This window comes from Nannobrachium achirus (genome assembly GCF_963921795.1).
Source record: "Nannobrachium achirus genome assembly, chromosome: 7".
Lineage (NCBI taxonomy): Eukaryota > Metazoa > Chordata > Actinopteri > Myctophiformes > Myctophidae > Nannobrachium > Nannobrachium achirus.
In genome coordinates, this window is record NC_137816.1 from 18,913,354 (window position 1) to 18,927,178 (window position 13,825).

The 13,825-nt window shown below is 41.6% G+C and overlaps 1 protein-coding gene across 1 annotated transcript in view; it reads right to left on the reverse strand.

The window, feature by feature from the left end:
• slc7a10a (solute carrier family 7 member 10a) overlaps positions 1-13,547 on the reverse strand; it is a 40,745-nt gene extending 27,198 nt beyond the window's left edge. The window contains exon 1 of the mRNA XM_080729290.1: positions 13,356-13,547. Coding sequence (XP_080585416.1) covers positions 13,356-13,464 — 109 coding nt within the window. The 5' untranslated portion in view covers positions 13,465-13,547. The remainder of the gene's footprint in view (positions 1-13,355) is intronic.
• Between the last annotated feature and the right edge of the window lie 278 nt (positions 13,548-13,825).

Consider the following 13,825-nt stretch of genomic DNA (forward strand, 5'->3'; position numbering starts at 1 on the left):
GACAATTAGACATGGACTACTACACTGGATACATGTGTTGTGTACTGTAATGTAGGTCCTGCCTAGCATTAGCCCTGGTCGGCCCAGATTATGGGGAAAACTAGGCTTAGCTTGGTATTCTGTCTGGGACAACACCTGTGAAAACAACAGTCTCCCACAGGACTCTGGTGGTTCACACTTTACAAACATTTGCTTTCTCCCATGACCTGTATCATGACATCGGTCCTGTGTCCTGTCGCTTTTTAATCTCTGTGTCCTCCTGTTTCTCTCTAATCTCTCCGTCCTGGCTCTCTCTGCCCAGTGCCACTGCCTACCCCCTCTATTCTCTCTCTGCCCATCTCTCTCCATACCATCTCTGTCCAATCGCTTTCGTGTCTCTCTCTTGCTCCACTGTACTACAGAGCCATGGAGTGTGTAGCACTTCTGAAATTAACAGATCAATGGTAAAAGACACACAAGATAAACTGGACAGGAATGGAGAAACCCACAAACATCAAACAGTTATCTATCAGTTATAGCAGTTGCAGCAACAAGTTTGGATAAGTTGAGAATGTGACATAAGCCCAATTTTACTGCCCCTGCAGGTCAATCATACCTCGCCACAAAGACTACAGTAACATCATTAAAAAATGCAAAAGAACAGTAAAAGAAAATGTACTGTGACAATGTGAGACAACAATTGCATCACTGAAACAGGCCATGGCCATTTCACTGTAAAATTACAGCAAGCACTGGACACAGCATCATTGCTTACTGATTGTCATAATGATGCACGCACGGAGATGCATATAGAGAGAGGGGGAGGGCAGAAAGACAGAGAGACAAAGACACAGAGAGTGAGAGAGAGAGGAGGCCCTGGATAGTAGTTGTCAGTACCGATTTTGGGGGCCTGGTTGAAGAGATGAGCAGTTACATAAAGGCCTGTGCTGTGTGTGTGTGCGTGTGTGTGTGTGTGTGTTTGTTATGTGTTGCATGTTCGTGTTGTGTTGGCGTCGTATTGTGTGCATGTAATGTGTTGTGTTTGTGCTGTAACAAACTGAAGCATCATAATGAACGAGCCTGACCACTCACTACTGTATGATCTCTGTGCTCACATTAAATTATTACACATTACTCACATCATTACAATACAATAGATAATAGAATATAATGGAACATTGTCAACCTCTTTGTAGTACTCAATGAATCGTTGATTTAGAGGCAGGGACAGGACATTTTGTATTCATATATAAATATTGGAAGGCAAGAAGAAAATTAATATGAAGACAAAAGTGATATTATCCACACCCAGGCTATTTATAGTTTAGCATTGACAAGGGACATGATTTCACCCTTTGTATTATCCCAGGCTTCCCAGCCTTCAATATAACTCTCCAAAAAAAGACTTTCACTAGTCTGTACATTATTGTTTTATAATGCTTGATTTCAATTACTACACTAGTCACCTACTACTACTACTACTACTACTACTACTACTACTACTACTACTACTACTACTACTACTACTACTACTACTACTACTACTACATGTCACTATCAAAACAATTTGGTAATTGTAAACAGGTACTAGTCTGTATCATCCCTAACGCCAGGGCTCCACTGCAGCCATCGGGCGTCGCGTCAGCACTGGGATTGTTAACTTTTTAATCAAGGAAGTGTGCTCCATTAGCGACGTTGAGCTGCGTTCGGTGCCGGCGTTGGACACCCAATTCGCCCCAGTTGATTTTTTTACGCCGTCTGACGCCGGCACAATGCCGTCTTTCTAGTGGAGCCCTGGAGTTAGCATGGCTTGAGGCCAGGCTAGTTTAACACTTAAGTTGCAATGAATTATTCTCTTTGAAGGTCCAAGATGCCATAGTCTCCATAGACTTCCATGTAATTCATAGTGCACGGATCGTGCACGCCCATGCCTAGATCATGCACCACATGTGTGCACGCTGTTCACAGCTTTCAAACAAAAAAATCCGCTTGGAAATCCGTTCAGGCATTCATGATTTAGCAGCCATTATGTTTTCTTCAGATGTAAACAAACATGGCTGCCATGTTTGAAAGAATGGGTTGGTATGGGGGTTAAACATGCAAAAAAAAAATCTTCAAAAAAGTCCCAAACTCGGGAAACTCGGGGTTGGCACAGGGATGGTACCTATACAAACTCGGGAAACTCTGGGTTGGCACCAGAAGTGTTAACTAATTTGCTTTAATTCACTGAGCTGTATTTTCATAATGACGGCAAATCAAATGATTAACCAATAACCATCAAGACAGAGGAGTCAGAGTTTAGTAGACGCTTGGTGCTGCAGACTGGGTGTTATTACTATTATGTTGTCTAGTGTGTGAGCACTGAGCAGCAGCAGCCAGTGTTAGCTTTGTAAATGAGTACTTGACCTTGACTTGTCGCTGAGGTAAACTGGTGAAAAAGATAAGGTCATGATTAAACATTCTGGGACCTGCTGTAACCTCACAGAGAAGCCATATTTAAGCCCTTACCTATAAACAGAGTTAATAAATGTTTTACAAAAATAAAAATAATTTGGTAGAAAAATATACAAAATAAAAACATCTTTAGAAAAAAAGAAATATTACAATTAAAAGACAAGTGATTCATAATTAATATAATGTGTATCCCCGGTGTCTTCTTGTGATGCCTGTGATGCACCGAACCTGCCTCCACTTGGCTGAACTCTCTTTCAGGTCATCAGGTAATCTAGGGATAACTGCTGACCTTTCTTGACAGCATCATTTCATTCAGTGCAGCCATTTTCCTGTGTTTTGTGAACAAAAACTAGGGCCCTATTTTTCGGGGAAAGGCAAACTGGCATGAAGATTTGTTAATCATTTGGCGGGTGAGGCGTGGTGACAGACTTTTGTCATTTTCCAGACCGGAGAAGTGCATATTGCGACCAAAGAAAAAGCACCTGTGGCGATGTTTTAAAATCGGGCTGAATATTACTATCATCAGTGGGAGTGTTGTAGGTGGATTCAATCATGATCAATCAATAAAACCAACGCCTTTAATTGCCTCAAAGATCAGTGAGCTCTGCTCAGTGCTACGGTGTGTGTGTGTGTGTGTGTGTGTGTGTGTGTGTGTGTGTGTGTGTGTGTGTGTGTGTGTGTGTGTGTGTGTGCGTGTGTTTGTGTGTGTTTGTTATGTGTTGCATGTTCGTGTTGTGTTGGCGTTGTATTGTGTGCATGTAATGTGTTGTGTTTGTGCTGTAACAAACTGAAGCATCATAATGAATGAGCCTGACCACTCACTACTGTATGATCTCTGTGCTCACGTTACATTATTACACACTACTCACATCACTACAATACAATAGATAATAGAATATAATGGACAACAGAACATTGTCTACCTCTTTGTAGTACTCAATGAATCGTTGATTTAGAGACAGGGACAGGACATTTTGTATTCATATAAATATTGGAAGGCAAGAAGAAATGTAATATGAAGACAAACGTGATATTATCCACACCCAGGCTATTTATAGTTTAGCATTGACAAGGGACATGATTTCACCCTTCGTATTATCCCAGGCTTCCCAGCCTTCAATATAACTCTCCAAAAAAAGACTTTCACTAGTCTGTACATTATTGTTTTATAATGCTTGATTTCAATTGCTACACTAGTCACCTACTACTACTACTACTACTACTACTACTACTACTACTACTACTACTACTACTACAACATGTCACTATCAAAACAATTTGGTAATTGTAAACAGGTACTAGTCTGTATCATCCCTAACGCCAGGGCTCCACTGCAGCCATCGGGCGTCGCGTCAGCACTGGGATTGTTAACTTTTTAATCAAGGAAGTGTGCTCCATTAGCGACGTTGAGCTGCGTTCGGTGCCGGCGTTGGACACCCAATTCGCCCCAGTTGATTTTTTTACGCCGTCTGACGCCGGCACAATGCCGTCTTTCTAGTGGAGCCCTGCAGTTAGCATGGCTTGAGGCCAGGCTAGTTTAACACTTAAGTTGCAATGAATTATTCTCTTTGAAGGTCCAAGATGCCATAGTCTCCATGGCGTTTCCATAAACTTATTCGAGTTAGGGAAGCGAATTATCAGAAATGCGCTTTAAGACGAAGCGAATTTAGCCCGTTTCCATTAAACTGGTGAAATGCGATTCTTGGGAGATCCTGCCTGGGTCCGTCTGACCGACCTGCTGTAAACACTTCCCGCGGGCTTGCACACAGTGCACATAGCTGGGATGGGGCTGAATTTTTCAGACCGAGAGACGAGAGATGCTGTGACTCGCTGCACACGCATCCCGATTCCCGACCCAGAGTCAGTCGCGACGCACCGCCGCGGAGAAAGTGCGGCCGGCGGGAGCACAGAGCAAGCGACCCCGGCCGGGGCGCCCCGAGTCCCCGAGCCGAGGCGGCCGCCCCCCCGCCTGGTTGAGTCCTCCGGGCAGACTGCATCCTGCAGCGTCGCAGATGCGAGCTTGTACGGCCACTTTTTCCACGCGCAACGCGGTGTGATGACGAAGGGTCACTCCGTGTGTAACAACCGGTTTGTTTTGTGGGCTAACGCTATACAATGGACGTTAATTAAGCGGCGGGGCGGGGGAAAGTGTTATAGGAGGACGATATGGACCAGAACGTCATATTTTATTCGCATTTATTGTCTGACCCGTTTCCATTCACTTAGTTTATTCGATTAAGCCTCAAAATCCTCCTCCTCCAAGCGGATAATTTATTTTGCGGATAATGAAAGTTTATTCGCATTTTGAAGTGTTTCCATAAAAAGATTTTGCGAAAAAGCCGTTAATGCGCAAAAAGTAGCTTTATGGAAACGCCACTATAGACTGTGTACTGATTTTAACAGTGCCATGGAAGAAATATCACGATTTGTCAAGATCAACAAATCTACAGCACCTCAAACAGACTGCCAAGAGCAGATGACAGTCGGAAAAAAAACATTGAACATTATCTTTAATCAATTACACCTTGGCATCAATTGAAATCCCCAATGAATCTCTTATCAGATAACCGTGAATGCCAACACACGCACTTTACACATAGACAGACATTCCAAAATACAGCTGGATCATTTTCCATCTTAACAGCGCTTTTCCATTGCATGGTACTGGCCAGTAGCAGAGCTAGCACGGGGGCACCCCAGGTCTTAGGGCTAGAGATTTTTTCAGTGAAAGAAAATAAATGTTCTTTAACACTATAACGCATGGTAACATATGTGTAATTTGATTTAATTAAAATTTGGATTCTTCGAATCAATCTGAGCTTGCCTTGTGATACTTATTTTTTACCCTGAAATCAACTTGACCTTGTGTTGCTTACTTGAAGTTAAAGGGATAGTTCACTTTCAAAAATACTTTGTCATTTTATCGTCTAATCAGGCTTTTGGGAACACCCAGGACAGTTTTTGAATTCCTTCATTCAGTATTTAGATATTTGATATTCATTTCCCCCATTTTGCCCCCTTCCAGGACCTTCCTGGACAAACCCATTATAACTTCAAACTACATTTTAACCATGATAGATTCAATGAAAACAACTGTCCTTTTTTCTGGTGACTCCTAACACCCTCCAAATACGTGAGCAGGCCATGTTTTTTCGACAACTTTTTTCATTTAGTTTTTGTATTTAATAATTTTCATTTACCCCAAAAATGTATCCACAAGTTTCCGCGGGAGTTTACTGGAGACTATCAGGACCAAACTTCCGGGTTTAACAGCAGACATACAAGCTCACGTCGCGTCGCAGATGCAACCCGTTGTGAGCTTGTAAATCGGCGGCGGAACCTCGGAGCAGACGTTTGCGCAATGCACTATGGGGCGTAGGAAACTCGTGGATAGAAATCAATGAAAAATGTTATCGAAAAAACACGGCCTGCTCACGTATTCGGAGGGTGTCAGGAGTCACCAGAAAAAAAGGAAAGGTGTTTTAATTAAATTTATCAAGGTTAAAATTAGGGATGTGCGCGATTATTCGGTTATCCGACTAAACGGGGCTGATCCCACTATTCGGTTTGTAAATAAAATTCGGTTATTCTATTAAATATATTTTTAATTATTGAGATATGAACTTTATTCAACATTTGCATCTTGCACCCATATTAATGTCATTTCTTTATAATAAAAGGTTGCTTTAACAAGTAAAATAAGCAACTTAAGAATTACCATGGGTGATTTGCGGAGCCTGACTGTCACACTGGTAAGTGGTCACGACTCAAGATGACCCTTAGCGGGTGCACACTGAATGCTGCAGCAGCAGCAGCAGGCTGTCTGTCTTTCTGCTGCTTCAACATGAGTAGTCCTACATTGAGTGATTGAGCAGCATTATTCATCATTCATTACTCTTAACACATTGACCGCCATTTTAACATACCTCCGTACTCCCACCTGCCATTCGTCTCCATAGACTTCCATGTAATTGGGTGTGCACGGATCATGCACACCCATGCCTAGATAATGCACCACGTGTGTCCACATTGCTCACAGCTTTCAAACAAAAAAATCCGAATGGAAATCCGTTCAGGCATTCATGAGATAACAGCCACTATGTTTAACAAAGATGGCTGCCAAAATGGCTGCCATGCTTGAAAGATGGGGTTGCTATGGGGGTTAAACATGCAATTTCGCGATTGCTATCATGCCTACTCCATTTTTGGGGGTCAAAAAAAAAAATTGAATTTTTTTTTTTTTTTCTTTTTTTAAATTCTCGGGACTATCGGGCCTGGCGGGGAAAGACATTGGAATAATCTCGGGACTATCGGGCCTGGCAGGGAATGAGTTAAACATGCTACGATGAGAAGTTTGTCTGAGTGCTTTGATGGAGAAATCAAATCCAATAAAGGCGACTGGATGTGAATCACTCGTTAATACCTCGGCTTGAGTAGGCTATTGCCTGCTGCATCAGTGTGATCCGCTCATCTGAAGAATAATCCATTTTGAGGTGAGAACATGGAGAAAGTAGTCTCAATCATAACTAAGTTGGTTGCGAATGCCATATGGTTAAACGTAACATTGATGAGAGATGAGCAGGTCGCTTCACGAGACGAGTCCAGTCAGCAGCTGTGCTGCGGTGCGGTGCGCTGCATGGGGAGTTAATTGGTATTTGACCTACTTTCACTGGTGATGTAATCAATTATTTTGGAGCAGATTCCAATAGTATAAACATTATTAAAAGGCTTTCATATGCTCTTGATATCTTTTTCAAATGAGGTTTAGCCTAATAGATTGAAATGTGCTAAATTTTGGCTATTTTATGCGTGTTAATGTCAATAAATAAATTCATCAATTAATTTTCGGATATCCGAATATTCGGTTTCAAAATTGTCGTGTACACGTCAGTGAAATTAGTCGCTAGGAACATCCCTAGTTAAAATGGAGTTTGAAGTTATAATGGGTTTGTATCCACAACTTTCCAACATCCCATCGTGCATTGCGCAGTATGTGCAGGCGGCTTCCGGCGCTGCAGCCGAGAGTGATCTACAAAGCTCACAATGGTTGCATCTGCGACGCGAGCTTGTATGTCTGCTGTTAACTGGAAGTGTCCCGCAAATAATGCTACAGTAAATTCTCACGGAAACAGGTGGATAGGAATGTCCTGGAAGGGGGAAAATGGGGGGAAATGAATATCAAAGATCTAAATACTGAATGAAGAAATTCAAAAACTGTCCTGGGTGTTCCCAAAAGCCTGATTAGACAATAAGATGACAACACAAATAGAATTCATTTGTGTAAGATTGCATGCAGTGCAGACGATAATGCAATGAACACCACGATGAGAACAAATGGAATAAACTAAAGAGATAGAACAAACACACTGCCTCTATGGAGACTGAGACAGTCAGTCAACATTATACTGTTTTAACCCTGTGTAAAAAAGGCATTGTGCTGGGTCACAGCATGCCATGGCCTGTCGCTGTCCAATGGCGGTGGTGCTGAACCATTCACCAATCCATGCATGTAGAAGGAGGTGTGCTGTCCATGTGGTTTGTTTATTGCATCATGACTAACATGTTTATGATAGGATAGAAGCTACTTTACAGTTTGTTTGTTTTGTTTTGTTTTTTATATCATCAGGAAATCTTGGGACAACTGCTCACCTTTCATGACTTTATTGCCATGTCATTCCATGCAGCCATGTTTCCGTGAAATTTTCCACAAACACATAGGGCCTTATTTTGGAGGAGGCAAACAACCATGAAGATCAGTTAATAATTTGGTGGGTGAGACGGGGTAACAGACTGGTGAAGGGTAGATCAACAAAAGAAAATCATATAATGTCAGTGGGTGTTTTGCAAGTGGATTCAGTCATGACCAATCAAATTATTGTTTTAACTTTAAGAGCAGTGACCTGCTCTTAAAGTTTGCAATAGCAAACACATTTTCACAGTGTCATGTAAGAAATGTAATTTCTCCCTAGGGCAAACCAATGTTGCAGAGTCAAATCTACAGCACCTGAAATTATAAAATGATTTAAGTTGAAAAATAACTAAATGTGAAATAAAAGCAATTAATTGTCTGGCACTGTGCTCCTGAGTTATGTTTCTCTATGTAAGGCCACATTCATCAATCAAATAAACTTAGCAGAAATACTTTTCTTGCATGTTGTATTGTTGCTTGCAATTTATTTTAACTGCCCCCATTGTACATTTTTGTCCGATGAGCTGCCAAGGTATTTGGACAAGCAGTCATATATATCTACTAGTAAGATGCCTCAGGGCGACAAGGGCGAGGTCGCGCCATGTCTTGGCCGTCTGGCCAGTGATGTATATCGGACCAGTTACCCATATATGGAGACCCCTGGTACCCATATATGGAGATCCATGTACTGTATATGGAGATACAGTATGCTGTAAGACCCCAAATATGCTTACCCAGTTATTCATTATGTGAAAGTCCTATGACGTCTATCATATCTGACATCAAACATACAATACCTTTTATGCCCATACATGGAGATCCCTGTCTGTACCAGCCACACTGATAATGGTCTGTCTTCCTCCATATATGGGCATTCCCATATGAAGTCCTGTTAGATATGGGCTTAATATTGATGACATCAGGGATCTCCATATATGGGCATAAAAGGGATCCTGTTAACTCTTTGAGTGCCAATCCCGAACTAGTTCGGCTTTATTAGCGTATCGTAGAGTGCCGATCCCGAACAAGTTCGGCTTTAAAAAAAAAAAAAAAAAAAAAAGTTTTTTTTTTTGAAAAAATTTTTTTTTAATTTTTTTTTTTTTTTTTGGACCCCATCAAATCTGGTGAACATGATTTCAATCGCGATTTTGCATGTTCCACCCCCATACAACCCCATCTAACATACAGGGCAGCCATTTTTGTTTACATTACATGTAAAACATAATGGCGATTATCTCAAGAATGCCTGAACGGATTTCCAATCTGATTTTTTTGTTTGAAAGCTGTGAACAAACTGCACAAATCCACTCCAATGCAATCCAGGATTGCATTGGATTTTTTAGAGCTCATTCTTCTCTGTTTTTTTCCCATGCATGAGGTGTGCAAGGTTTAATCATGGCTAAGTTGACGAAAATAAGGCTTCTAAAATGCTTGGTAGCCAATAGCTAACTTCAAGCTAACTTCATCCTCTTCCTGTACATGCACAAAGGAAAGTGTTCAGGCAAGTCATGGCTCCAGGGCTTGGGCATGCATTACCAGCATATCTCTATTATTCTCTGGTCACTGGGCGCCCTCTAGTGGTGATAGGCTGGCACTCAATGAGTTAAGAGTGGTTCCCATGACATCACAACATACAACCCCTTTTATGCCCATACATGGAGATCCTTGTCTGAACCAGCCACACCATTGTGATGTCACCTGTGATGTGTTAGAGGAACCACAGTGTCAGGGGTTATCCCTGCTCTGAGTATCTGACATCACTGTGATGTCACAGTGATGTGTCAGGGGAACCACAGTGTCAGGTGTTACCCGTATACGGACAAGCTGTGCCGGTTCTGACAGTAAACTGCGAAACCAACAAGGCGCTCTCTGCATAAGCCAATGTCCTTGCATCAATGTCACTACTAAAGACTATCTCCCCAAACTTCTTTCTTTGTGTTGAACTTTTATACCATTCTTTGAATTAATAAGTGTAAATCTAAAGCAGGCAAAAGATCACTAAAAGATTCAGTATTGTAATGCACTGAGTTACTATTAGTTCAATACAGAAATAACCATTTAATCAATGAACTTGGGCATCAGTTGCAATCACCAAAGTATCCATTATCACCTGACCCCGAATGCCAACCTGCAGCAGTTGTTTGATCTGGTCTCAGTACTAGCATTGACCTGTTTGTCTTGTTCTGCTGCCCAAACACCTCTCACACCTTACCCTCTGATCACACACACACACACACACACACACACACACACACACACACACACACACACACACACACACACACACACACACACACACACACACACACACACACACACACACACACACACACACACACACACACACACACACACACACACACACACACACACACACACACACACACACACACACACACACACACCCACACCCACACCTTGCATTCTATGTGTGTTAAAAGGCTTAACTACAAACATACTCAACTACTGTGGGGACTGAGACGGTCAGGCGGTAAACAGCAGTGAGCATCAGGAAATTGTCAATTCACCTGCCCACTGCACAACATATGGCAGTAGTACTATACATGCCCCAAAATAGGACACACAATGTGAATAAAGATAATATCACATAGATCTCAAATCAAATATAAAATCGAACAGATGTGCAAGCCAACAAAACCATTACAAATTCAACAAAAAACCCCAGCACTAGGATGTCCTCTATAGTAGGATAGAATAGATGTATTCATGGCAGGATCTATGCAATGAGATTAAAACCTTTATTGGTCAGGAGCCAGGTCCTTCATGATGTTATACAGGGACTGTGGCAGCGGGCCCAATGGGTTAAAGCCTGGTAAGAAATTAGATTATGCCCTATTAAATCCCCACATAGGAAAAAAAATGGATCCTAGACTAGAATATATCTAGAGATGACTGCAATTTATTTCACCTACTGTTTCTGATGCTATAACCCTATAAAACACAGTCCAGTACCAATTACAGATTTACGTTTATGATGGAACTTTTGGTCACTATGATGGTACTGAGCAAGTCGAGTTCAGCTGTATGCCAAGGGACAAGTCCAGGTTTGCCTTGCATGGGACAGAACTTTACAAAATAACGTACAAATTTGAAACTTGGATACAAGGTTTCTGCCCGACAGCCGACAGTGACAATATTTTGGGACATTGAAATATATGAATTTCTTTTTATCATAGGGCTCCAACAACATCATACTGTGCATATTTGAGTGAGATTATTTATGACGGTAAACAAAACCCCATTTGTCTGTAGGGAGAATTCCATTGTCACTTCACCTTTACTGGAATGTGAAATGTGTATGGAATGTGTGGGATATGGGACATACTGCTTCTAGTTAGATGATTTATCATCCATTCAACTTAACCAGTCAATCGGGCCAACCAGCCAGTCAGCCAATCATACACTCAGTTTGATATTAATTAAATAATTAACCACATGAACCCTAGCGGTGAGTCTGTAGATCTGAGTTTGTAAATCAACAACATCTGGTGAGCAGAAGGGGAAAAGGAGGGGTCCAAGTATAGAACCCTGCCATAAACCTTCTCCTGCACATTATCCATGAGTGACTCAAGGTTACTGTCATATCTCTCTCTAGATGTTGGGGTACAGACCTCAGCAACCAGTGTTCCAACATGTTGGCACTGGCAGGAGGCAATGCTAAAACCAAGGCTAAAACTGTGGCAACCACATGAACCCTACGATCTTTATTCTTGAGCGATCAACGGACATTCTGCAAAAATAACATTTTATATATTTTCTGTGAAAGTAGGGGACAAGTTATAGACCACTCTGGGAGTAGTCTATATAATTTGGATAATATGGTTCTAATTCCTCTTTAACGAACAGTTCAGTGCCTTTGGTAAGAAATTGCATACTTTTAAGTGTGCTTTTGTAGTTGTGCTTTCTGTGGTCTGTATTTAGCCTGGTAATTTAATTGACCCAGTTGTTGTCAACCTGGGCCACATGACACAAAACACCATGACAAAATTAAAAAAAATAGAATAAGACAAATGGCAAGGAAATTAAGGTGCCATGGAAAACTTCATAAAATACATTTATGCAGAGATTTTCATTTTATAGCCTGCCTGCGTGCGCACGCACACGCACACACATACATTAAGAATATAATAATGATAACATTTTATGTGTAGCCATCTCCAAACATCACAAAGTTCAGCCACGTTGACATTGCCTATACTGTAATCAGAGCTCCCCCTTGAAAATGATGCAACCCAGCCAGCGGTTTTCATTTTCATCCATTCCACATACTGTAGCAGCTACGTCATCATGAGCTATGGCAGCACATGTGGATGAAATCCGCTAGACTTCATAACTTAAAATAATACGCTATCAGTCCATGCTTGAATCAGTCGTTTATAGACGGAAGAAGCATTGATGAATGCATGTTGTGTTTTTAGGCTGTTGATAGTCTCCTCACAACTCACAAAAAGTCAGCACTATTTTTAAAACGTAGGCTATCTTAGAACTATAAGCTGTGTGTGGGCGCTTTGTCACGCGCGACACCAACATCCACAGGAAAGAGTACAGTAGCTATATTCACCGTTCACATTTCCTGCTATGCTAGTGGTAAAAAAAAAAAAGCATTTTGTAAAAGTATCAACACTGCAAGAAATACTCTGCAGTACTTTATACTACTTAAATTGAGTGATACTACAAAAACAAAAGTATTGGCATCAAAATGTACTTGAAGTAGCCTACCAAAAGTAAAAGTAGACCTACTCATATATGCACAATCACAATGTCCCATTTCAAGTTTTCAAATTAAAATTGTACTTAATTACAGTGAGTACATGTAGTTACACCACTGGACAGAGTACAGTAGCGACATTCACCCACTATGCTTAACCTAAAACTTCTCCACTGCGCTCGCCTGAAGGCTGCATGTGTAGGTCTACAGTACGTGTACAGGTCTTTTGCACGGTCCCCGATAAAAGTAGAAGAGTCTTCACTGAACTGGAGTCACTTCTGGAGTGATTTATGTATCATGTACGCTATGTCCTTGAGACCATGCACGCTGTTTCCTACACAGTACGCTAATAATCGCATTGCAAGGCCTAATATTATATTATACCAAAATAAAACACCTTAATGATCTTCATGCGTGCTTGGTAATAATAAAGTGACTCTAACTAAGTTATGATCATATCATCCTAGCTGTAGATCGTCATTATTATGGATACATAAAACTCACCTATGATGATAGCGCAGGCGCTCATCAGTCCTATTTCCTTTTTTAACGCGACTCTGTCGTTCCCCGGTGAAGAAGAGCCTGGGCTTTTCTCGTTCTCCGTGGCCGTCATGGTTGTTGTGCGTGGCGACTCTCCCCTGCTTCTCCTCCTGTTGCTGTTAGTCCATCTGACAGACTACTGGAGGACTGATCCCTCTTTCCCTCTCTCTCTCTCTCTCTGACTGACTTTGTGCCTCTCTCTCTCTCTTTCTCACACACTCACTCTGTTTCTCCCCGCTTTTTTCTCTCTTCCTCTCTTCCTCTCACTCCCTCCCTCTCTCTGCTTCTACCTCTCTCTCTCTCTCTCTCTCTCTCTCTCTCTCTCTCTCTCTCTCTCTCTCTCTCCTCTCTTTCTCTCCTCTCAGTCCAGTAGCCTAGTTGGCTAGTATTACACCAATGGTACTGGAATACATTAAAATTGAAGTTGTTCATAG